This window comes from Petromyzon marinus, chromosome 34 (genome assembly GCF_048934315.1).
Source record: "Petromyzon marinus isolate PM22_M1 ecotype Great Lakes invasive population chromosome 34, UKy_Petmar_22M1.pri1.0, whole genome shotgun sequence".
NCBI lineage: Eukaryota > Metazoa > Chordata > Hyperoartia > Petromyzontiformes > Petromyzontidae > Petromyzon > Petromyzon marinus.
This window is the reverse complement of record NC_133700.1, coordinates 3,740,075-3,764,679: the sequence shown is the minus strand read 5'-3', so window position 1 is coordinate 3,764,679 and position 24,605 is coordinate 3,740,075. Positions and strand designations below refer to the sequence as shown.

Genomic DNA, 24,605 nt, shown 5'->3' with positions numbered 1-24,605 from the left:
TATAACTAGTGTCTGCATGCCAGTAGATAAGAGTAACTGATTTTGATAGCAACAGCATATAACATTACAGTAGTCATGCATAATTTAACAAAAAGCCCACACGTCCTTTGGATATTACTGTCCGCCCACCCGCAAAACTTTTGTGGAATAAATATCCAATTTGAGAGGATGACGGTGCAGGATCTACGCCCGGGGTGGATATTGGGTGGGTAAGAGGTGTGACATCAGCGAAATGCACGTATTGACGGTGTGGGATGTGGGTGATGCCATCGCGCATATGTGCACTTGCGTGCCAGCCAGGCACACAGGAATCCAGGCAGGAAGCCAGCAACCTTTTTCTAATATATAGTAAGTCCTCGTTTAACGCGGTAGATTAGTTCCTGAAAACTGCTGCGTTCAGTGAACAAAAATTCCCCTTAAGTAATGAAATAATAAAGTTTGGCGCGATAAGATGTATGCATGCGCAGTAAGATGGCAGGACAAATAACTGATGGTATTCCGCCGCTTGACTATATCGTTCCACGTACTACATCACACTGCTCAGCCTTGTGGCTCAAGAAGGTAGTTCATTGTCGACAGCTCAGAAATCCCGTTATAATGGGCAACTTCCGCGTTATAATGGCGTGTGCCCCGCGTTATAATGGGCGTGTTCAGCGTTGTGCGGAAGAACAGCGTCATGGTGTGAACACGTGTTAAGCGAGGACTTACTATGGTATGATATGATTTAATATCGATTTGTGTCTATGCACTGCTTTTGATTTCTCGTGTAAAGTGGTTGTCATGGTTCGATTCCAGCAGACCACACTGGTCAATACTGCAGGTTGGACTAACCACCAATATACATGCCATCTGCTCACAGTGGAGGTTAAAGATCCCGGGACATCATTCGATAGCGTAGGCCACTGTGTGCCAGAGTTACGGCCCATATTTGCCAAATCCAAAAAGTGTATCCATAAATTACTCAACTGGGATGAAAACCACAAAGCAACTTCTCCCCCTCCTGCGAAACTACTGCAGACTATATGTCTGCGGAACAAATGACGCCATCCTTCGCGATAGCCTTGCCGGACATGGGAATGGCGCCGATGCCATTTGCGCCCGTGATCGGATTTTATTTCCCGACGGCACGGTTCGTTCCCACGCTGGGCACCTGGTCGTCGGCAAACTTGAGCAGAGCCGCCATGGGATCGGCGCCGGGCGACAGCACAAAGAGGAGCGGCGCGCAGCAGTGGCTGTCGGCGAACGCCTTGGCCAGGTCGAATGGAGGAGGCTCAATGAACTCGCGGCCCAGGTTCGACGTCACGAACTCCTGGACCATGGGGATCACCTTGTGGAGGCAGGGGAGCAAGGGGTACGATTACGGGCGATCGGTGTATTCATTGCAGGGTTGTTTAAAAAAACGGGGGGGGGGGGTGGGTGGTGGGTGAGGTTTGCGTTACTGGTAATAGCGTGAAAAAAAAAGTAGTCACTGGTTTATTTACAAATATGTGTACCGACGAACTTAATATGTTCGCCACTGTGTCATAAGGATTCGCGCACTGGATCTGCAACCTGGAGGTCGCTGCTTCGACTGAAATCTCCCGGCGTGGCAGCTGAAACAAGGGGGGGGAGTTGCTTAAACGCCCCCCTCCCCCATGCCCCCCTTGCGTCTGTCCATCCAGGAGTGTAGATGGCTACATCACAGCTGATCAAGCAGGTCGCGTGTGGTGGGGTAAACTGTGGGTACGCCCACCTCTTCCAACACGTCCCAGTCAGCGTGGCAGAGTAGACCAAAATATCCTCGACAGCTCCCTCTCATGGAGGTCCTTCCACCAGCAGTGGCACGTGCGAGCAATTGCAGAGCTGCACCTTCACTTTGTAACTGAGAATCGAGGGCAATGACCCACGTGGTGACTTGGGCCTGGCGCTGGTGCGTAAAGGCGGGCTGCCACTGACCAATTGTCCGCACGTGCCGTGCGGTTTGAAGGGTGACGCCACTGGGATCGATCACCCGCTCCCAAGTTTTGGAATCGGTAGCCGACTCTGCAAACGATTACCGGCTTGCCCACTGCCATTGAACAAGCCCGATTCACTTTGGTAAGAGCCACAAGTGCTGCTCTCTGTGAAAGCGAGATGACGCCCACGACGGACACAACTGCGACAACACGTCACGGGAAGCCACGCGCCCCGACGGTCACCTTGTCCGGCCGCAGACATCGGATGACCAGCATGCGCTGGAAGTGGCCCAGCTTGCCCTGCCAGTCCCCAGGGAACATGGCGTGGTGAGGCTCCTGCACACTCGCCACAAGATATTTTCATCCCCGATACACGTACACAGACTCTGTCTGAGACTTAACGAGCCCGGGCGGCATTGGCTACGTTGCACATGGCTGCCTGCGATCCAGCGCTGTGTGGAAGCAGCAGCGAAGGTTGGTGGATCACCGCACAGATATTGTGAAAATCCCTTACTGTGGGCGTCGAGGAGGTGCCAGACCCTAGCTCGCCAGAAGGCAGTATTGCAAGTGGACTTAATCGCCATCTGTTTCTATCTGTACGGGGATAGTTTTTTGTCCTCTCGCATGCGTGAGTTTTCTCCGGGTGCTCTGGTTTCCTCATTGATTGGAGAGTCCCAATGCAAGACTCTCCTGAAATAGAGTCATGTGACTCACTATGGCTTTCCTGGATAAATACATAGTTGGATTAAAGTAGATTAATGTTGCTGTAACAAATCATGAAATATGAAATTAACGTAAGGCCCACCGTGCTAAACAGCTCTTTTTGAAGGGCGACCTGCCCATAACAACCGCAATGGTGGTGCTTAACAAGGGATGACGAGGGATGATACGTCAGACAAAATATTGAGAATGCAACTGGCAAATAATTGAATGAAACGAAATGGAAAAATCTAAGAGGACGGCCTGCAAATGCAGCAACATAACAATCAGCAACATTTGCAAGCACACAGCATTTCAGTTAAACAAGCAAACGATGCGAGAAGTAATTTAAGTTGTACAGTACAGTACGTGCATCCTTCAATGACAGTAGGATCATTGGGGATTTTCCATCCGCACTGGGAGCGACGGTCTTGAGCATTGTGCCCACTTTGCCTGAGATGCTCTTCATACATATCATCCTTAAACAGTTGCTAAGCGCATGTCCAAAGGCCAAAAGGGTCAAGCGGCCAGCAACAAACAGCATGATCAAGGCTGCATTAGGCAAGAGTTTACACGTTTCTTGAAATGAGCAAAGTTATTGTGAGAGCTTGGGGGTGGGGGAAGAGAATAGAAGGGAATGCCAAAACGGAGCAGTGTGAGTGAAGTGGAATGAGGAGCACTGTGATCTGCAATCTCCCCTTTAAATCTCACACTTCACCCCTCCTCCTTCAACTTCACTGGCTTTCCGTTCACTACACCACTGGCTCTTCATATAGTTGACGCTCATCTTTGAATCTCTTCATGGTCTTGCCCCACCTCATCACCTCGCCTCTCTTATCTCCTTCCACGTCCCCTCCTCTCGTCCACTTCGTTCCCTCTCTGTCTTTCCCTGTCCCTCCTTCTCCCTGTGTCCAATTCTGTTTTCGGTCCTTCTCCCTCCTTGCATCCCTCCATCGGAATCAACTTCCCCTGTGCATTAACCAATGCTTCCTCCTTAACCTCATTCTGTTCTTCTCTTAAAGCTCCACCTCTTCCCTATTGTCCATTCTCTGCCTCTTCCCTCCCCTCGCTCCTCCACTCCTTGCCGTCCCTCCCCTATCCTTTGGTGATCCCATGTACCACTATCGGTGTCATTCATTCACCAATCCTCATACGCCCCTGTCAACTACATCATTCCTTTCTGTCATCGTTTGTAAGCTATGTAGATTAGATTAAATTAGAGTGAACACAGCGTGAATCAGAGACGAAACAGTCAATCTGGTATGGACCAGTCCTCAACATGGGGGGGGGGGAAGACTCAACAAGTGAGGTTCACACCTTTCACACCTCCCAATTAATAGTTGGCTGAATACGGTGTGAAAGAAGTTCAACATACCCACACACAATGGTAACTATGGCAGTAGCAATAGAAGAGTGATACGGAGGTGACTGCCCACACTGGTGAGCAAGTGACTGGAGTGAATTAGTGAGCGATCCACCATCGTTATTTCTGTTCAGCCATATAAGCTCAAACGAGGTTTAACTGAGTCTCTCTATTAGTTGTCAAAATTATAGAAATTTTATAACATGTTGCCCTTGAGGCATCCACAAATATTAAAAGTCCAATCAAGATATTTACAACAGTTTGCGTCAATAATATGCATCAATATTACTTCAAACTACTTAAGTTACGATAGGAAAAAAACCCCCATCAAACGTGCGATGTGCAGCATGCACCAGTGACGGTGCACATTCGTAGACACCGTTTGTGTGACAGTGAGCTCACGAATTTAACTCTCTATGTGTGCACCATCGTCGTTACGTGATAGCTATGGCGAGATGTTACCTCCCTCGCATGGTATGGAGGAGGTTGTGGGTTCGATCCCGATCTTGAAAACGCCTGTATATTTGGAGTCTGCGTGTTCTCCCGTGATCGTGTGGATTTTTCTCCGGGTCCTCCGGTTTTTCCCTCCACATTTAAAAACATGCGTGTAGAGTATTTGGCTGCTGCTATCAATTTCCACGTGATAAGTCACTTCATTGAGTGATCATTTGTGGCCAGGTCGCTTCTGAAAAAGAGCTATATAGTTCAGTGGGCCTTACCTGCTAAAATAAAAAATAGTTTTAAATACTTTATTTTAGCAATGGACATGCTTGAAAACCAGATGTTCCATCTCAAGGAATGATCTCGGTGAAATACCTCAATTCATAACAAAACAAATGGTGAATTACTCACGAGTAGATCCATTTAAAAGGTTACTTATACTTTGACAATGACTTACAGCCTTAATCATCGTTTTCATGTACACCGCACATCTACAGTGTGTAGACAGGGGGGGTCTGTGTGTTCACCCACAGGTTTGTCGTACACGTCCTTCCAGCCATCCTTGAGGCGCATGAATTCCTTGCGGATGCCCTGGAAGGAGGGCAGAGCGTCGAGTCGGCAGATCTCGTCCCACGCCTTGGCAGGCAGCCAGGCGCACGGACTGGAGAATGGGTTGTCCAGGCCAATTCCTCCAGTGAGAAGGAACCTCCACTCCTCTTCATCAATCTATACAGCGCACCCACAATCAGCATACGTGGGCTCCTCGTCATCCAGGTATAAAGGAATAAAATACATAGGTGACGTTCCAGGCGATGGCCCTTCTTCAGGGCACACAGAGGGGCCACAGATGAAGCGAATGATAGTTGAAGACTGCACTGTTTCGCTGTATACTCTGAGGGGCCCTGATAGAAAGTAACTTTTCAGAATGTTTCCAGATGAACATCTTAAATTGGTATATGAACAGTCACCCATGAGTAGATATTGATTAAGAGATGAACCCTTCAAAAATGTAAGACGTATCACGCATACATTTATTTGAATTAAAAGTTAAATAGTTAAAGTTCCTGGCACATTGAATGCGTAAGGTGCCATCATGCTGAATTGGAATTCTTGGGGAAATTCTGTTCCGCCCCCCCCTCTCCAAAGTTCATTGGCGAATTGTACCGGGCTCGCGTTTCGTCGCAATAGAAACATACAAAACAAATAATAATACATGTGAATATCGTTTAAGTATTCGCTGTCCCTTTTTACTGAACAATCAAATGTGCGATGGCAGTATTATCAGCGAACTCAGTATCAGTAAATAATGTTTTTAATTCGGTTGTAAGGGTAAACGTCATCAGCAAATTCACTGACACAATGCACCAGCTAGACGTGAACTAGGAGCAAGGAGCTGCAGATCATGGACAACACGGCGGTGGTAACAGCGTCGTCCTCTTTACAATCACCTCGCGGCAGCACTCACCAGATGTTCGTGTCTCAGCAGGTTGATGGTGAGGCTCAGAGAAAACAGCAACTTATCCTTTTCAAATAAAGAGCGGCACACGTTTGTGTACAAGGAGTAGGTGAAGTGGTCTTTCAGTGTCTGGAGCCTGTACAGGAGAAATATTGCACGTATATGAATATTGTAGTATGTACTGACTCATTCGAATTAGGCCACATTGGTAGCACATGCTGCCCGTGATATATACATATTAATGTACGATATTTGTGTTTTTTTTCCCCCATTCCCAATGGTGCGATCACCATTGGGACCTGAAGGGTTCACATGGGAATGTCGCAGGGAGCGTGCACCACGTGTCACAGATTGACTGGGGAAGAGATTCTTCCACAGGCTGTCTGCTTTGTGATCCATTATGCAGTCAAACAAAAAGTGGAAGTGACTTCCTGCTCCAATGATCATTAAGGCTCTGCTCATGGACTGTGTTTACAGCTCTGAGCCAGTAGTGTAAATTGGACATTTCTCTGACGGTAGCGAATCTCCCCATAGGACAACCACTACTTTTTATGGCCGAGGTCACACTATCCCAGCCACTCTCCTAGTAGATGGCTGCATGACAGTCAGAGCTGGAATTTGCTGAAATTATGTCCCTCCTTCTCCCTGTGCCCAATCTAATTTACGATCTTTCTCCCTCCGTGCACCCTACCACTGGAATAACCTTCCCCTGAACATTAAGCAGTCCCCACCTTAACCTCCTCTAACTCCCCTCTTAAAGCCTCACTTCTTCTCTATTGCCCATTTCCTTCCTCTTCCCTCCCCTGCCCTTGCGTGACCCCACGTGTCCTCTGTTGCGGTCACCATCTAAACCACTCTATTTTTGCCACCACTTTTAAACTATGTAAAGCGCCTTCAGCCAAGGCACTCTATGAGTATAAAATAACATAAGATGACGGGTTCATTTAGCAGTCTTTGGTAAACATGCTGCCACCATCAACTGTGCTGCACTGAGGGACAACGCGTCACACTCAGGGCGGCTGTAGCAGCGTGGATCGGAGCGTAGGATCTCAGCGGTGCCGGCTCAGCGCTCGGACCTCCCGAGCATCTGGCCACCTCGCACCTCCATCCGCCAGGTGCTCAGGATCCACTTTCGATTTGATTTTCATTTCATAAAGCATTTCACCCAGAAAATCCCTTGAGATGGAATGTCTCATTTGCAAGGGTGTCCACGGTGTAAAATGACACTTGCGTAGCAACTACGTAACGGCGTGTGAACATGCGCATTCAAAATCTATCACTTATACAGTATATGCATTTATATAATGAACTTCACACCCAGTCAAATACATAATTAAATGCCTCAATTATTCAGCGGTGCACACTACCAGTTCATATAAAATGTACTCTCGCTGAAACAGTTGAAAATGTTATGCGAGTGAGTTTACACACACACACACATACGTGTGTATGTGTGTAAACCTATACACACACATATGCCTCCAGTCTCAACCTATACACACACATATGTGTGTGTGTGTATAGGTTGAGACTGGAGGCAGATTTTAGTGCATCTCAGAGTTCAAGTTTCTTCTGTTTAACTAGAAGAGGACTCAATAGACCAGGGCAGTTTCATTTTCAAGAGTGACCCGGGGCATTAGTCTGCATGTAGGCGGCAATAATTGCTATGTACAATCTGATTGGAGTAATTTGGGGGAAAATTTTCGAATTTGGCAGATTTGGATCGTAACGTCGGCACACAATGGCCTACTCTTGCGAATTACGTCATGGGATCTTTAACGTCCACTGTGCAGCAGACAGCGCCTTGTACTATTACAGTTATCACACCCGCTACCAATGTGGCTGCTGGATCTGAACTCTGAACCTCAGCAACGAGCGGCTGGCGCACTACCGCTTGGCCGCGTCACCGCCCATGCAGGGAGACCATTCCACAATGAAGCAGCAGCATTACTGACCGCGTGTCAAGATTGTCAGACTTCTCCGAGTTGTGGATGGACATGGTGAAGAGGGTGATGAACCACCCGAGCGAGTACTGGTACATAGGCTCGATGCTGGCCAGGTCGGCGATGGAGAAGAAGAGGATGGAGGAGTGCAGCGCGACGGGGCGGTAGCCAAGTCGCGCTGCATCGATCTTTCGCTCCGTCTCCTCAGCTTTGGACTGCTTCTCAGAAGTCTCGTTGGCTAAAACCTTGGAGGAAGACAGCACCTTGATGGCTGTTTCATCCTCCAAGATGTTTCCCTCCGATGTCGACAGAACCTCCAGAATCTTGTCTTCTATTTCCTTCAGTTGCCTAACAACGAATGGCATTTGTCAGGGCAGTGCTTTACTCTTAACATCATACTCTACAACATGGGCTGAGATCATTCAATATTCCTGTTGCAGTGTGGCCTGAGAGTCAATGGTGTTTCTTAACAGGCCCTGCTAGAGATATCCTTCACATGGCGATGAAACACATTCCTTTAATTTCTCAAAGCTGTAAATTCACTGAAGTGACAACTAACTTCTAAATAATTAACTTTATTTCGTGCACTTTTTGGTGACCAGCCAGAGGCCATCAACTCTTTTCCACTTGAAAAGTCAGTGATTTGACAGTTACATAGATATATAGAAACATAGATATAATTCCTCACTAAACCATGTCACTGAAAGAAGAGAAGATGGTCTCATGAAGAGTGACAATAAGTTATTTTTACATGCTTTCATTTAACTCACTCTGTCTGTTGTCATATCCTCGAATCTTGTAACTCAATTTTTACCCACTTCCTAATGTCGTATCGACTGCAAACTTGGTATACTTATGTCATACTGATGACAATACTGTATTCTATCATAAAAATATATATTAAACAATCTTTTTTATATGTTATGTTTCGGCTTGGGTCTAATTGTCCACGCTCAACTAACGTTGGCTGTAAATCACCATGGTCCCTTACGTTATGGCAAGCTTCGGGGCCACTTCCTGGAGTCGTGGAGTTCTGCCATTACTCGTACGGTAGATTTCATTAAAGCGTGTTTAAAAAAAATATTTTTTATATATTACTTATTTTTATTGGTGAGAATATTTAGGACCTAGGCTGAGTTATCCAAAAATAGCTTTTAGGGAAACTTCCCCTTAGATTGAAATCTAAATAAATGTAAATAAGAGGACATTTTCACTTAACGCCACTCGGTCGACCATTTCACATGAAATGCTTGAATAAGTAAGTGAAAATGAAAAAGGAAGTGAAGACATTTAAAAGTTATTTTCAATGATAAATTTTAGTTTTCAAGTGATATATAACACATTATCACAAACCTCTTATTTTCTGCACTTTGAAGAATAAGAGATTGCTTTTCCTCTTCCAAATCCGGGCGTTCCTTCGCAACGACGATGCCCAGGAGTTGGTCTTGCATGCCCTCGGGGGTGATCATGAAGTTCAGCAGAGTCACCTGTGGGAGGGAACATCAGAGTCCGTGATTGGCACGTGACAACAGAAAACCCAGGTAGGCCATCTGACACATAATGGCCTCGAAGGACTTCGCTGACTATCAACCAACCCACCTGGTCTGAGCACATTGTTGGAAACGTGGACCCAATTACAGAATCACATGTGCCAGCTTGAAATATTCACGACAACCTGCCTACAATACATTCGGGGTACAACCAGACTAGACTGTATGAACAACGACAGACCATTGAAAGATTTGGACGTAGTGCCATTAGTGAGCTCCTCCCGCAAGTGAGGTTGCTTTGGTTATGTCATAAAGCCCTCCTGCCCAAGCTGCTTATATTTGGCCAGACTGGTGTGGTACAAAAGGGCCTACAGGTGAATGTATTTGTCAAAGGCTGGTATCAGCGGTGTAAATAATTGGTCTCTATTAAGAAAACTGCGCAATTATACAGTGAATATAAGCAAGTTCATAGTTTTTCGGCATGAATTTTAAAAAGCAGATTTCCACTCCATTTTTCTGTTTTTCCGGTACATGTTGAGTCACGTGAGTAGCCGACGCAGCACCTTGACAGAGGTCTCGGGTGTGTAGTGGGGGTTGCGGAGCTTCGTCGTGATGTAGAAGCGGAAGTCTTGTGAGTACTCGATGGTGGAGTCTCCAAGACGCATGCACAGCGTTCCGCCCTGCCGGAAGGTTTGCCTCAAGAGCAACGGCTCCAGTATTGGATCCAGCTCCTCACCAACGCCCTCCAACAGTACTGCACAAAGACCAAGATCCCCCGTACAGCCTCAATAAATTGTTTGGGCTAGTGCTGTTCGCGAGTAGCATCTGTGAAAGCCGGCACGGCACACGGGGGTGGGTGCCCAGCACCACCTCCTTTGTCTCCCTAGTGATGACATTTACACATTGCACTGGGTACTCATTTGAGGCTGAATCGACCTAGGGGAGGCTCAGGACCAGTTCAGATAATTGCCACTTCTGTTGGCCGTACTGCACACACTCACACACGCATTCACACAAAAGACAGCCTTAACAGACTGTCAGGGCAAGTGCTGTTAGCGAGCACCTATAAAGGCCGGCACGGCACACGAGGGGGTGGGTGGTCAACACCACGCCCGACCGCCTTTGTTCCTCCAGTGGCGATATTTACACACCACACCAGGCACTAATTTGAGGCTGAGTCGACCTAGGGGAGGCCCAGGACCGGTTCACATAATCGTCACTGGTGTTGGCCGTGAGTGGGAATCGAACCCGTGTCGCCAGGTTCGTAGCACAGCGCGCTAACCACTACACTACCACATTCACACACACATACTTGGCGCTCAAGCTGTCTCAAATGTATTATTAGCAGCATGACTTCCCTGCCCACTGTTTTCATTGAGAGTGCAGCTCTTGCCAGTTTCCCAGTGGCCTCATTCACGAGTCTCCTCCACAGAGGTTGGTGCTGACACCACAGAGAGCCAGCTCTGCTCTGAGTTTATGGGGATCTGTTACATGGTAAAGGGAAGGCGTTAACTGTGCCAGAGAATACTTATACCTTATAGCCACACACCGGGATCTACACAACACTGCTAAGTAGCTGAAATAACAATAATGTTTTATTTGTATACAGTATTCTTCATGTTCGTCGCATGTCTATACGCTGTATAATTTGTAGCGCCCCCAGATTTTGCACGGAGGCACGGGGAAACACAAACAAGTTGGAAGGCAGCCAAAACTGGTGCCAACAATTGCCCCAGATCTGTGAGCCTATATTGGGATGTTTGGCCAACTCCATTCATAAGTGTTTATTCATAAAATGATGCCTTCAATATGCCAGGCCAACATAAACAATGGAAAAATTGTCCCCAAAGTGTGTCAGGTGGAAATAATAGATGTATGTATTTACCCAGAAATGCCACATTGAGTCCAAAGACACATTCAGAAGGGTCCTGCATACATTGCGATGTTTGGCCAACGCTAATAACTTTGTGTGCTTCTAGCTCCGGGAAGAGGAAATTAGAGAACTCGGAGGACACCCATGCAGAACAGGGGGAGATAATACTCTGCACAGGAAAGCCCCTGAGAGTCAGGAATCGAATTCTGGTGCTTCTTGCTGTGGAGGGGCTGTGAGCGTGAACTCTGCATTACCACTGTGCTGCCCTGCCACTTCCTACCAGCAGTGAACGGGTCTTACCGGGAGTTCCAAACTGAATGCAGTTTTCCAGCGTGCGTACGAAGTCCGCGTCACTCAGCTTGATCACGTGCAAGCTGTTCGCCTTCTCCATGTTCTTCACCCACTTGTTGGCCTGACCCTGAGGGTCGATCATTAGAGGCCATCGACGTGCGTTGCTGCGCACATCAAACGCACACGCACGACCCTCCATCAGCGCGCACGTCGCAATCGGCTTCGAACCAAACCGTGCGCCGTGAAAGGTCGAGAGAACAAATGCTCAACGTGCGGCCCAATCCGGAACGTCACACTCGGGAGTTGCAAATGTCCCTCACCTGATGATGATGCCATTGTCGAGGGAGAAGCTGTCAGAGGGAAGGCCGGCGATGGTCCACGCTCGGGTCTTCACCGGGTCCCCCAGCGTCTTCGACAGCGTGAAGTCAACTGAGTACGGGATCTTTTTCAGCCGGCACAGGTCCACCCACTCCGCCACCTGGCTCTACGCGCGTCACGACGCCACCTCGTTCAGCACTCCGTGCCTCGTGCCACCGATCCTGAAAACCGCCCAGGTGGCTACTCGGCGGTCGAGCTTGCTTGCTCGCAATTGGAAAGTTATGACTTTAAATCACGGTTTGGAATTGACTCAGCCCATCGTGCCTCCGGGGTCAATAAAACTGAGTATCAATTTGTGGGGAAGTCAGCAGCGATTGTCCTATTTATTGACACGCCCAAGCTACATAGCATATAAATATAACCACACCTCAACACTATATATAAAGAGTAGGCATGCGTATTTTATAGACAACAAGATGCAGATAGAGAACAAAATTAAGTTCTTGAACAGGGGCAGGCAGGTAGTCAACAGCATGGATGGCTAGGGGGAAGGCAGTTCCAGACCATAAGGACAGCAGAGAATAATGAGCATAAAGGTTGACTGGGAGCTATAACTGGAAGCCTTGGTTGCTGGAGCAGAGATTGCGTGAAGGAGGGTAGAGGAAGCAAATATGGGAGAGGTAGGCAGGGTGGGTCCATGGAGGATCGATTATGGTTGATAAAGGAATTTGAAACTTGAATCAGATTTTGGAGAGACACAGCACGAGCAACCAGAAAAGACAAACCCCAACTGGTAGGAACCTCACACGCGTGAGTGATCTCCAGGCACTGTGGTTTCCTAACACTTATATAAACACTCACTTGTGAGTTGGCCAAAAAAGCCAAAATAGGACACAGAGCTTGGGCAATTGTTGGCAGTGCCAATTCTGGCTGCATTCCCATTCATCTGTGGTTCCATGCAAAAATTGTGCGCGGCGTTACAAATTCAAAAATTTTCATAAACGACGCTCTGGATACAAAGCATGATGATTATTGGCCAGAAATCTTTTCCTAAGCTACTGTTATCACAGACCTGTCGGAAGCTGGAGATGAAGGCTCCGAGGTAGGCCACAATCCCAGATGAGACGAGCGTGTCCCCGGTGAGGTCGTTGTACCGGATTCCCAGAAGTCGAGCAGCCTCCATCCAGCGAGACCTCTCCCCGCCAAGGCCGCCAATCAGCTGCTCCGCTCGATCCAGCTTCTTGGTGCACATGTCAACCTGCACGTGCATAACCCAGAAAGGCCCTCAGTATGACGCGGAGATCTCGGTCAACACCGCACGTGTTGACCGTTGTCTATAAAATATGCAAGCCTACTGTTCTTTATAGAGTGTTGAGATGTGGTTATAATTATATGCTATGTGGCAGGGGCGAGTCTATAAATAGCACACGTCCAGTTGTTTTAAAAGCACTGAGATGAATTTCCTATGATCCGTCACAGACCCAAGTCAGTGGGGGATATCTCATTCTCGTAGCGGGGGTGAGCAAGTCTGTAGAACAACTGGTGTTGACTTTCCCACAAAGCAGTACTCGTGTCATCGACCCCCTAATTCGCAACCTTGAGACTGTGAGCTGCCCGCTCTTCCACCGAGACACTGGGTCGTCTATTTGGTATTACTCCGACTAGAACACACACGGATAGGGTGGGTGAGGTTGTTTCGTAAATTCAGCGCTGCGCCTGTTGTGGCCCAAGGCACCTGATTCTCCAAGTCAGCCTTCTTCTGTTTGTTGGCCTCGAGTGTCTGCTGCAGTCCAGCCAGCTTGTCCTGCACCTCACGCAGGGCCTCCTGCTTCTTGCGCAGGCTGCCCATGGCCACCGCCAGCTCTGCCTCCGCTTGGTTCAACTTCACTTTTTTTGGCGCTACTACTTTCGCTACCCTGTTCATGTGCACGTTGAAGAATAGAAAACAAATATTAAAATGTTTCCCCCTCATTATATCGCGAACGTGCTATCATCGTAACATCACGAGACAACGATATTTCTGTTCAGAATGCTTGCAGCAAGCAGTGCATCAGCCTGTGTCGAAGTACGGTCCCACTTTTTATACGTCAGGCAGAAAAAACATGTTCCTCGCATTCCTATCATCTAAACATGTTTTTATTCTCAGAGCCGGAATTCTGGAATCTAAATTGAGTGGAGAAGCACCACATATGCAATGCGATGGGGGTTTTTTCAGTCTTTAATCATTTTGCTGGCTGGGCTGAGACAACTCAGCTCACTACCCAGTTTAATAATGAGCGACTGAAACCCAGATTTGAACACAGGATCTCAGCAGCGCTGACTCTGTGCTCTAACATTTCAATACCCCCAATTTCACCCAACCACCTCCCATATAACAATAATGACCGTTAATGGAGTTTCATTGTCCAGCCACACAGACAGTATGTCCAGTTTCATTGCTGCTGACGACGTAGGCTCAACCGTTCGCATTGCAATGAGTGCACTCCAAGGTACGCCAACTGCAATGAGAGCGCTCACTGTAACGAGCGTACCTTAGGATTCACAATCAACACAAACCTAAATATGAGCAGAACTCTCACGCTGTGTACCAGAGCTGCACATTGGGATTATGTTCTCACAGAAGTGGCACAAGAAATAATTTCCTATCTCATGAGATCAATTGTTAGCTTCGTTGTGACAATAAATAAACAGACAATATGCATTTTTCACATATCCTGTCCTTCCACATGATAAATAAAAGTGTTTTTACACATCCCATGAGCCACACAACCTTCTGGAAATCCATAATTTAAGCATCGTTGGTCCAGCACAAGCACACTCTGGATCAGTTTCGACATTCAGTGTCTCACCAGACATTGGACGTGGTTGAACCAATGCTGGTGAACTGTCAGACCAGAGCCCTCTCTGCTCGATATATCTAACCAGGCGCGCGTATAAGAATCGGAGTACCAGGAGACACGCACTTGTCGTAGGATTCCATGGCGATGACCCATTTGCAGAGCCCCTCGGCTGCGGTGGATGCATTGCGGATCTTGTCCGGGTCAAACTCCAGGTTGGTGATGTACTTGGCGCGGATGGTCTTCATGATGGCGACAGGGATATTGTCCTTGTCGAAATCGTGCAGGGACTGCAGAAACTTCATGTCCCCCAGCAGCCTCTTGGCCGGCCCCCATAAGTCCTCCACCATCCTGCCGGAGCCGGAGGGGTCAGGCACTCGGTCCGGCTTGACGCCCTTCAGGATGCTGATGGCCTCCATGACCAGCTTCACGCCGGCCGGGGGGCTCTTCATGGTCTTCACCACCGTGATGTCCTGAGCAGGCGAGACGGCAGGGCTCAATGAGCCACGGAGCAGCAAGGTGTGAACGGCGATGCGCGCGCACGTGTTCCGTGCTGGGACATTATCAAAATAATAAATGCACGTTTGTCAGGCGCAAGTCCTCCTTAGATCGCAATGTAAGCACTGTGTTCCTGCCCAGATAAATGCGGCGTTTGCTCTGTAGCACGGTTATAAGTAAACTCGTTTTAATGATTATAGACGGAAGCCACTTATTTTAATGACCAAGCACACAAAGCACACAAAGGAGCCATGAGGGCGGGACATACTCAAGCAGATACACCGTGGAGAGGATAAATGTATTTGATAACGTTTTAATGTCATCATTCATTTAATTGAGTTTGAATGTAATGCTTCAAAAAAGCCAAAGTGATTTCGTGATGAAATTAGCATTGAGGAGGCGTTCATCTACTGCCCCAAGTCAGTTGTGGAAATTCCAACTGTTGAATTACCTACCAAGTGGTACCTAATTTATTGACCTCGGAGGGATGATGGACTGAATGAATGAACCCAGCTCGCTCTACTGCTGAGCCACCCAGACAGGATTTTGATTCAACCGTAACATAGATTAAACGTTGTTTATAAGGTTTTTTGTTTTGTTTACTCCTAATCTAATCTAATTTAGATTGATAGAGCACCTTCACTCATGGCGCTTGATGAAATAGCTTACAAAATGATGACAGCATGCAATAGTTGACAGCGGCATACATGGATTTGGGAATGAGTGACAGTGATAGAGTGGTACTTAGGTATCACGAAAAGGAAGGGGAGGGACTGGAGGGGCGAGAACACAAAGAGAATGGGCAAGAGAGAATAGGTGAGCTCTCGGAGAGGGGCAGTGTTGAGTCTATGGGCAGGGTTAGTCTATGGGCAATGTTGAGTCTATGGCAATATTGAGTCTATGGGCAATGTTGAGTCTATAGGCAGTGCTACTTAATGTAATGGGGAAGTTTTTCCGGTGGAAAAGGGCAGGACACGGGATTGGGCACAGAGAGAATGGCCACTCGGCGCATCTACAAGCGTACCTGTTGCGTGAGCGTGTCTAGGGCCGCGAGGGCTGACCGCAAGATGGGCAAGGCCTCGGCCAGGTCGGCGTCGCACTCATCCTTGATGACCTTGGCCGCCATGGCCTGTTCGTTGGCGACGGCCTCGTCGGCCTTGACGACGCGCTCGGTGCGCGACACCTCCTCGGACTCGCGCTCGATCACCGCCATTGTATTCACCACCTGGATGCCCGCCTCGAGCAGCTGCGGCTGCAGTGCGGCGAGCTCGGCCTGCATCCCGGCGACCTGTGACGTGGCCGATTCCAGCTTCTCCAGCCCCACTTCGTAGCGGCGCTTCATGCGCATCACCTCCCTACGGACGCGAGGCGAGCGGGCGGTGAACGTTTGGCAGCGGGGCCCGGCACGCGGAGCTTAAAGAGAAGCGTCCCGACGGCCACTCGGGCAACACAAGGGTGACGCTCTCCTATCCCAGAATCATAACGAATCAAACTATCGTCCATTCCTAGAGCGAGAGACGGGCATGCTCTCTATTAATTCCAAAAATCAAGTTAAATTTATTTCCTGCTGAAATGAACATTGAGGCAGTGCTCATTTGCTGCTTCCAGCCCTGAGGCAGTGGTGGGAAATACAGGAACTCACAATCGCTTTTTCTCCAGGAGGTCTTTGAAGGTGGAGATGAGCTCCAGGTACGACGTCGGGGTAACGTAATTGTAGCGCTGCTGCTCGGCCTGGAACTTCTGCGACAGGGCGATGGTTGACGTGTGAAAAAGTTTGCACATGTCGATGCAGCTGGCCAGCGTCTCCTCGCTCACCTCCACATCCTCCAGGTAGCGTGTCGCCACTGCCTGCAGCGCGTCTCCTGGCCAGCTCTACGCACGTCAATCAATCACGAGTAACACAGAGGCGCTTTAACACGGAATTATCTCCGGACACGCCAGCCTCAACTTGTCTAAATAATTAATGAAAACACACTCACACAATAACTCGCGACTGTTACGGCTAGAGTTTAGTTAGTTCGCACCTCCTGTTTAGGGCCCTAAGCCAGTGGTGGAAATGTTATATTATTCCTTTGACATGAGTATGTCTAGTCACCAGACAACTCTGTTGACTTCCCCACAAAGTGGTGCTCATTATATTGACCCTGGAGGGAGGGATGATGGGCTGAGTCAACTCCCAACTAGGATCTAAACTCGCAACCTCTTGTTTGATAAATTGTTCGAACTTTGGAAAGACAATTGTTGTTGCCTAACCACCAAAACATCAATTTACAGATGAACCAAAGTGCCCATCAGACATCATCAAGCATGATCATATCCACTGCTGGATGAAGGCCTCCCCGATACTGCCGCCACTTCTCACGTAATGCCTGTGTGTGAACCGAGTTCATCGCTCCATCTTCCTGGTGGAGGTCCTCTTGGACTCTATGCATTCCTCAGTTACCATACCAACGGAGTGGCACGCAAGCAATGGAATGTGTTCATGAGAACATCAAGACACGCAGTGGGTTTTTGTTCAACGGTAAAATTAGAAATAGGTCTGTGGACAATACGGGGATCACTCATTGTGTTATTGCGGCATTGCTCTCAAGGATGTGAACGTGTGGCTGAAGTTTACCTGGAACCAGTCGATGGTGCAGCAGTTGACGAGCGAAGGAAACTTCCTCAGGCGGTTGCGGAAGGCGTCGCCGATTGGACTCATGGCCAGCACTACATGCAGCTGGTCTCGGCAGCGGTCCACAAACATGTTGAGCAGAGCCAAGGGGCTCCCGTCCGTCTGCTTGTCTTTATCCCGCTGCCGGTCGATCTGGCGCATCTTCTCGCAGATCTCCTGCTTTTCATCCGGCGCAAACAGGTTTGGAATCTCCCCAGAATTCAGCAGGTTGTTAATATCCTCCAGGAATGACTCCTGCTTGATCTGCGTGTCCGTGAACAGGAAGACGCCGTTCTGCTCTCCGTCTGTGGATCGGCGCAGAATGCGCTTGAGGTCCTCGCGCCACTCGTTAGTGGCGTAGCCCTTGCTGATCTCCACCTGGAAGAGCTCGCAGTCCGCCATGTGCGCCGCAAGACGCGTCAGCGACTGCCGCCCACTGCCCCCGACGCCCACCAGGAGGGCGTGGCTCCGGGGCTGCTTCAATATGCGGGATATCCGGCACACGTGCTCGATGGCGAAGCGGAAGAGCACCAGGTTCATCGGCTTCTTGCTGAGGTTGTTAAACTCCTCCAGGTGCCCTTCCACCACCAGGCGAAGCCGCTCCACGTCGGACACTTCGACGTACCTCTTGGCGTCGTCTTTGCTGTCGCTGAAGTCGCAGAACATTAGGCTGCGCAGGTCGTCGTCTTCGACCTGCCCATCGCCGTTTGAGTCCAGGTGCTGGAACAGCTGGGTGAAGTCCTCCTTCATGTACGTGTGGATGGTTTTCCGAATGAAGGCCACCAGCCACGTTCTGTCTGCATCGTCCACCAGGCGGTCGTAAAACACACGCAGCACCTACTCCGCCAAACACGAGTGGAGACACATACGAGACGGTGAGGAGGAGGCATCTTCTGACCATCTGTTATTTTTCTCTACAGTGACGCAAATTATAATTTTGTGTTGTGTACTATACAGTGATACCCTTGTACACAAGGAAACGATATCAGCTCTTAAGTGCCACCAGTCTGAACTTAACTCTTAAATCGAAGCACACTTGCACAACATTGTCAACTGTTAGAGCTATAGAACATTCTATATGAAGCGGTGGTGTGAGCCATGTAATTAATTGCATATTTCTGTATGTGTTTAACTGATTCATTGTATAAACGCATACTATATACGTCTCTGATTTAACATGATTTAAAATGGTTGTCTTGACGTCTTTCAAAGTCATCTCCCATTTACAACCCTGAATCAGTGGTGGAAATACAACATTCCTATGGCGGGGATGGGTCTACCCAAAGGACAACCACTGTTGACTTCGCCACAAGTGGCTCTCCCATAGGGAATTAGAATTGGGCCAAATCATGGCCTACGCAATTCATAGAATAGCTTGAGCCTTCGGTACTTGGGCCCCAGAATATGAACTCGAATCCTTCCAGCGACTCACTCTATTGCTGAGCCACCTGGCCAGACACGCATCCTGGAAAACCTCACAAATGAGATGTTCCATCTCGAGGTATTTGCCAGGTGAAATATTTTAAAACAAAATTATACCAAATTAAACATCAGTGCCCGAGGGAAGAAGTTCTCGTTGCTGTGGGCACCTCATGCACCCAGAGGCGCTGGATGGACGCTGCCACCGGACAGGTCTCGGGCAGCGAGAGGCACACGCCCTGAATGACGCGCGAGAAGTCCCGCAGGTTGAACAGGTAGTGTGACTTGGTTGGAGTGGGCAGCAGATTTTGCGTCGCGGCTTTGTACACCTCCATGGTGCTCTGGACGAGCTGCTCCGTCAGAACTGAAAAGTCCGTGGGAAATGCAAACCTGAAACGGTCGACACAGATGATGTGAGACAACGCACACAATAATCACTCGTGTCGTTATGGAGAATATAAGTAGCAAAATAAATCGGCAGTCAATATGCCTCTTGCCATCAGCCACATGGCCTTCTGGGATTATTTTTTTTTTCAGCAGCATTGGTTAAATACATGGGAAATCTGGACCAGGGCCCTGAGTACAGAAAATACATGTAATGTCTGCCAGGCAGCGATTCGCGTAGACTCCAAAAGTAAGTAGTTCAAAACACACTATCGGTGGGCGTCCTAGTGAGATCATAAAGATGGATGCGCGTCAGTGGTTGCTAGGGATTATGTCAACACTCCCACTGCACTAGCCAATTGGCTGCCAGGAAGACAAGCCTGAAGCAAGATAGCCGCGACAACGTCATTGCTCCGTTCGTTCAGCCAGGACGTAGCTGAGGTCAGCTGCATATTAACGTGATTCATATTTGTTAAAGTTATGTGTGTGATTTTCCGTGCATATATGTGCGTGCGTGTGTGAGAGTACATGTTTGTAACTGTTCCGAGCATGAGAATGTCTTTATATACTTGTGTGGGTGAAAGAGTAAGTTTTTGGTGTGTATTTATTGTGTACTGTGCTGGCCTTAATAGGTGCTTTGCTAACAGTCTGTTAAAAAGGCTATATGGAGAATCGTTGTCTATTTGTGACAGCGCGTGTCTGTGGGAAGAGTAATTGTCTGCGATTGCATGCTTGTGTTTGGTTGTGTGTCTCATGTCAACAATGCTAAGTGACACCAGCGGGAGGGATGAACACAATCGGATATCCATATTTTACAAGGCAACAAATGCTATGCAATTTGCCAGAAAATCAGCCGCAAAAAAACACATGCTGTAAATGCCATATATTGTAAATGAGGTGCTTAAAGCCGATAATACACGGAACACATGCTCAAGCAAGGTGAGCCATAGCTTCACATTGGCAATGCCAGTGGAAGCTGCAGTTGGAAGTGTTTACCAAGCAGTGGACGCCACATGTTTAATTCTGATATACTTTATCTGCAGAGACACTTCTGCACAAAAAAAGAGAAAGACATTGATAAATAAAGCCTAAAAACTCGACAATGATCGTGACAATGTGAAATTCTGAATCTTGTACTTCTGGGTAGAAGGGAAATTCTGTAAAACACACACCTTGCTGTAAAATGCCAACCCATTATGCGGGAGAAAATAGTAAACATGGATTTATCGTCAAACTCGTTGATGGTCACGGTGTTGAAGTGTCGGAGGAAGCGCGCCGTCACTGCGTTGCGTCCTCCTCCTGCAAAACAAAGCATCCCTGGCATCACGGAGCGAAGGATTCGCGTCCAAGTTGCTCGGCGTATGAGTCGCGATACGCAGTGGAAAAGTAAATGTCGCTTGTGGTGGGGTAAAGTGTCGGTACCAACACGTCTGGTCAACGTGGAGTAGACAAAATGCCCTCGAGCGTTCGCTCTGGTGGAGGCCCTGCCGCCAGCAGCGGCGTGAGCGAGCGATGGCGCAGGGCCCCAGCTTAACCTCTACGGGTCGCTGGAAACACCACAAAGACGAACCTGGTGGTCCCATTGCCCCGAGGATTTGGACGTTTTCCAGTTTGATCATGGAGCAGTCCTTGAGGTCGTACCAGTTGGAGTGGTCCAACCACTGGCGCAGGAGCTCAACAGGTGGCTGTGCTCCGTATTCCTCTCTTGCTGGCATGTTCACATCATCCACAAACAAAACCTGCGTGCAGGTGACATTGCTGCGCTCAGAATCAAGGCCTACATTCTGCATATCAGCGGTTATACCAGTGGTTATTTTTCACAAAATGCCACAGTTTTAACTGCTGATGGTGACCACATAATGGAACTTGATTTGGTCTTGAGAACAGAAGGAGATGCCATAGCTGGGCAGTCAGCAGAAACAGCATAGCTACATCACTTCGGTGCCTCACAAGGGAGACTCTAAAGAGAGAAACCACCGAAGCCAGCGGTTCCCATGGTTTCTGGATCTATGGGCCACTCTGACACCTCACGACACATTCGTGGACAGCCATAAAAACGACTAACTTTTTATAGACTCAAATTAATGAGATGGCTGATGCTACGAGTTGTAGAATGGGCAATAAACATTTGTAGTACTTTTTGATTTAAAGCTTTCGTGACTGCAGGGATTCATATTCTTGGTTCTTTCAGTAAAGTCACATAGAAAGGAAACAATAAAATAATAAAAATATAAAACAATAAAATTATCACGACGTTTCGACTGCAACACAAGCAATCATCATCAGGTGTGAAAACCACAGCAAGAAAATGTATTATTTTATTGTTTCCCTTCTACGTGACTTTACCGAAAGAACCAAGAATATTTGTGGCACTCTTTGGTTCTTTCGGTAAAGTCACGAAGGTATAAAATAAAATAAATTTTATACCTACGTGACTTGGATCCCTGCAGTCACGAAAACTTCAAATCTAGATTAAACATTTGTGGTGTTTTGGGAATGAAACCGTAACATCTGCAAGTTCTGCAGACCACTTCCCACAGCCTTGCAGAGCGTCAAAGCTGAAGGATCTCTGGTCGAATTCAAACTCTGTAATCTGCGTCATAAACAAAATTACGCACTCAAACGGATTCTGCGGATAGCAAGATGTAGCAGTATATGACGTAGAAAGGGCATGCGTTACAAGGAGACTGGAGTCAGTGTGTGAGGCATGAGTCATCTGAAAGAGGGCGATCGTGTTTCTGGCTCACAGAGTGAAGATGCAATGGGCACCCTCACCATTCGCTTGCCCTGTGCCGGGCCATAGACTCCTTTGCGGCGCCGGTCCAGTTTTCCCATGATTATGTTCTGCGTCTGGGCGGCGGTTGTCTGAGCTGAGAAGTTGATAGTCAAGGGCTTGTACGTGTTCTTGTCCAAATGCTTGAGCAAGAAATTCTAAACGGATAGAATGCACATGCGTGGGTTGAAGAACTGAATAATTACAACCAGTAACTTTGACTGACAGTAACTGGTGGCATTTGACGTGCGCTGCACGTACGGTTATGTAAACACTTTTCCCGGTACCGGTCGGACCGACGAAGAGGACCGGCTTCTGGTGCGTCACCAGCATCTCCATGAGCGCAGTGAAGCGGATGGTGTCGAGGGTGGGCACGATGATGTCGTTGAAGTTCATATCTCGTGGGATCGGTGGAGCTAAGCTCAGGGCTTCAGTCCACAATTCCCACCGTCCCTTGCCCTGGAGATGCACCATCGACAACACAGCAGCAGCAGCAGCAGCAGCGTCATCATCCTCTCATACGCTGCCACAGTGTGAATCTCTCACAAAACCCAGACAAGGGTGTCGAATCAGGTTAAACAATTAATGTTTTTTTGCTTGCCATGATTTAAATTGTATTGATGGTTGTACTTTTTTATCTTTTATGCTTTTATCATTTTGTGAGCCATGTCACTGTTGTAAATGAGACTATCCTGTTCACTTGCGTTCTCACCTGGTACGACAAAATAAATGTAATGAAGCAAGTGCCATAAACTTGTGTGTACACAGATATTGGGCATGAACAGTGCTAGATGAAATGACAAAGTAACAATACCAATGTCTGTAAGCCATCTACTAGAAAATTGCACATCAACGTCTACCATCCTGGAGAAGGTTCACATCTCACGGCCTCGGTGTATGAGACTATGTAATGCCGCACTTTTAATAAGAGGTTTAAAATCTTTAAGTTACAAGCATTCCAAAGCCAAAAAAACTAACTTTACAATCTTTAAAAAGCAAGCCACATGCATTTTACAATGGCAGCGAATGGCCTGAAGTGCTCGCGCACCTCCTGGATGAAGCGGTACTCGTAGACGGAGCCGGCTGCGGGGAACGGGACGCTGAAGGGCTCTGCCGGTGGCTCCACATTCTCTGAGAGGTGGAAGCGCTTGCTGGTGTCAGCGCTCAGCGGTCCTGACATAAGCTCGCGCAGCAGCTGGTCAAACAGCACCTGTCCGTGCGTGGAGCAGCTCGCCCCCACGGACCACACGAGGGAGAACAGGAAAATGCCCTGCAGTATGGAGATGAGGGGAACACACGCACGGGGGATTATAGGCGACGTTAAGAAGTTTATTTCCTCGTGTAAAGCCCATTGAGCTAAGAAGCTAATTTTCGATGTCGGCCGGCAATGGTAACAACAGGTCAGACAAATAAGAGCAGATCTACGCACGTCTTCACAAACGCACAGGATGCCAAGGGCGCAGGAGATCACACAGCCGCGTACACAAGATACCAGATGAGAGATGATGACAGATGAGAGAGAGAGGCGTTCATACGTGCTGCGTCAGTGGGCCGTTTGTGGCTGAGAAAATACGCCATGACGTGCAGGGTCCACGTTCTCACGGTATACCTCAATCCAAGCAGAGACATCTCGGTCATCCATGGCCTTTATCTTGGTCTCATCATGAAAGTCATCCATCTGACAGTCCATGAGATTCATAAGCGAACAAACCAGGTTTGTATCTGACGTTGGGGAGAGCTCCTGCAGAAAACAGAGTTCAGAACAAACATAGGCAGGAGCCATAAATTATACAATTCCATTCAACTTACCTGGTGCATTTACAAAATCAACAGAACTAGTTTATGATTTAAGCAGTTTAAAGTACATTTACTGAAATATAAAATATTGTCAAGGCGATTTCTTGCTCAAAGGAGGATCGAGGCAGTGCTCATCTCTTGTTTACAGCCTTGATCTAGTGGTGAAAATCCCACATTTCTACGGCAGGGGTGAGTTTATCTGTAGAACAACTACTGTTGACTTCCCCATAGAGAGTTACTGATTTTAGAAACTCCGAAGGGAGGGATGATGGGCTGAGTCTACCCCCCACTGCTATTTGAAATCGCAACCTTAAAATTGTGAGCCACTTGCTCTACCCCTGAGCCTCCTGGCCAGATCAGTTGTGTAATCACGAACCTTTTACCTCTTCAAATGTGTTCTAAAAAGTTTGAAAGATATACCTTACCAATTGTATAT

General features: G+C 47.9%; 1 protein-coding gene across 2 annotated transcripts in view; it reads right to left on the bottom strand.

Annotated features, from left to right (window-relative positions):
* Positions 1-24,605, bottom strand: part of DNAH7 (dynein axonemal heavy chain 7) — a 78,346-nt gene that overhangs the window by 14,558 nt on the left and 39,183 nt on the right. For both annotated transcript variants that reach the window (XM_032965426.2, XM_032965427.2), the window contains exons 33-54: positions 23,982-24,113; positions 23,421-23,642; positions 22,634-22,831; positions 22,375-22,530; positions 21,170-21,338; positions 20,772-20,898; positions 19,386-19,605; positions 17,761-18,633; positions 16,786-17,015; positions 16,168-16,498; positions 14,772-15,118; positions 13,544-13,724; positions 12,881-13,066; positions 11,811-11,974; positions 11,500-11,654; positions 9,890-10,080; positions 9,190-9,323; positions 7,849-8,184; positions 5,903-6,029; positions 4,969-5,163; positions 2,178-2,270; positions 1,151-1,327 (exon numbers count right to left, since the gene is read on the bottom strand). In XM_032965426.2, coding sequence (XP_032821317.2) covers positions 1,151-1,327; positions 2,178-2,270; positions 4,969-5,163; positions 5,903-6,029; positions 7,849-8,184; positions 9,190-9,323; positions 9,890-10,080; positions 11,500-11,654; positions 11,811-11,974; positions 12,881-13,066; positions 13,544-13,724; positions 14,772-15,118; positions 16,168-16,498; positions 16,786-17,015; positions 17,761-18,633; positions 19,386-19,605; positions 20,772-20,898; positions 21,170-21,338; positions 22,375-22,530; positions 22,634-22,831; positions 23,421-23,642; positions 23,982-24,113 — 4,944 coding nt within the window. The remainder of the gene's footprint in view (positions 1-1,150; positions 1,328-2,177; positions 2,271-4,968; positions 5,164-5,902; positions 6,030-7,848; positions 8,185-9,189; positions 9,324-9,889; positions 10,081-11,499; positions 11,655-11,810; positions 11,975-12,880; positions 13,067-13,543; positions 13,725-14,771; positions 15,119-16,167; positions 16,499-16,785; positions 17,016-17,760; positions 18,634-19,385; positions 19,606-20,771; positions 20,899-21,169; positions 21,339-22,374; positions 22,531-22,633; positions 22,832-23,420; positions 23,643-23,981; positions 24,114-24,605) is intronic.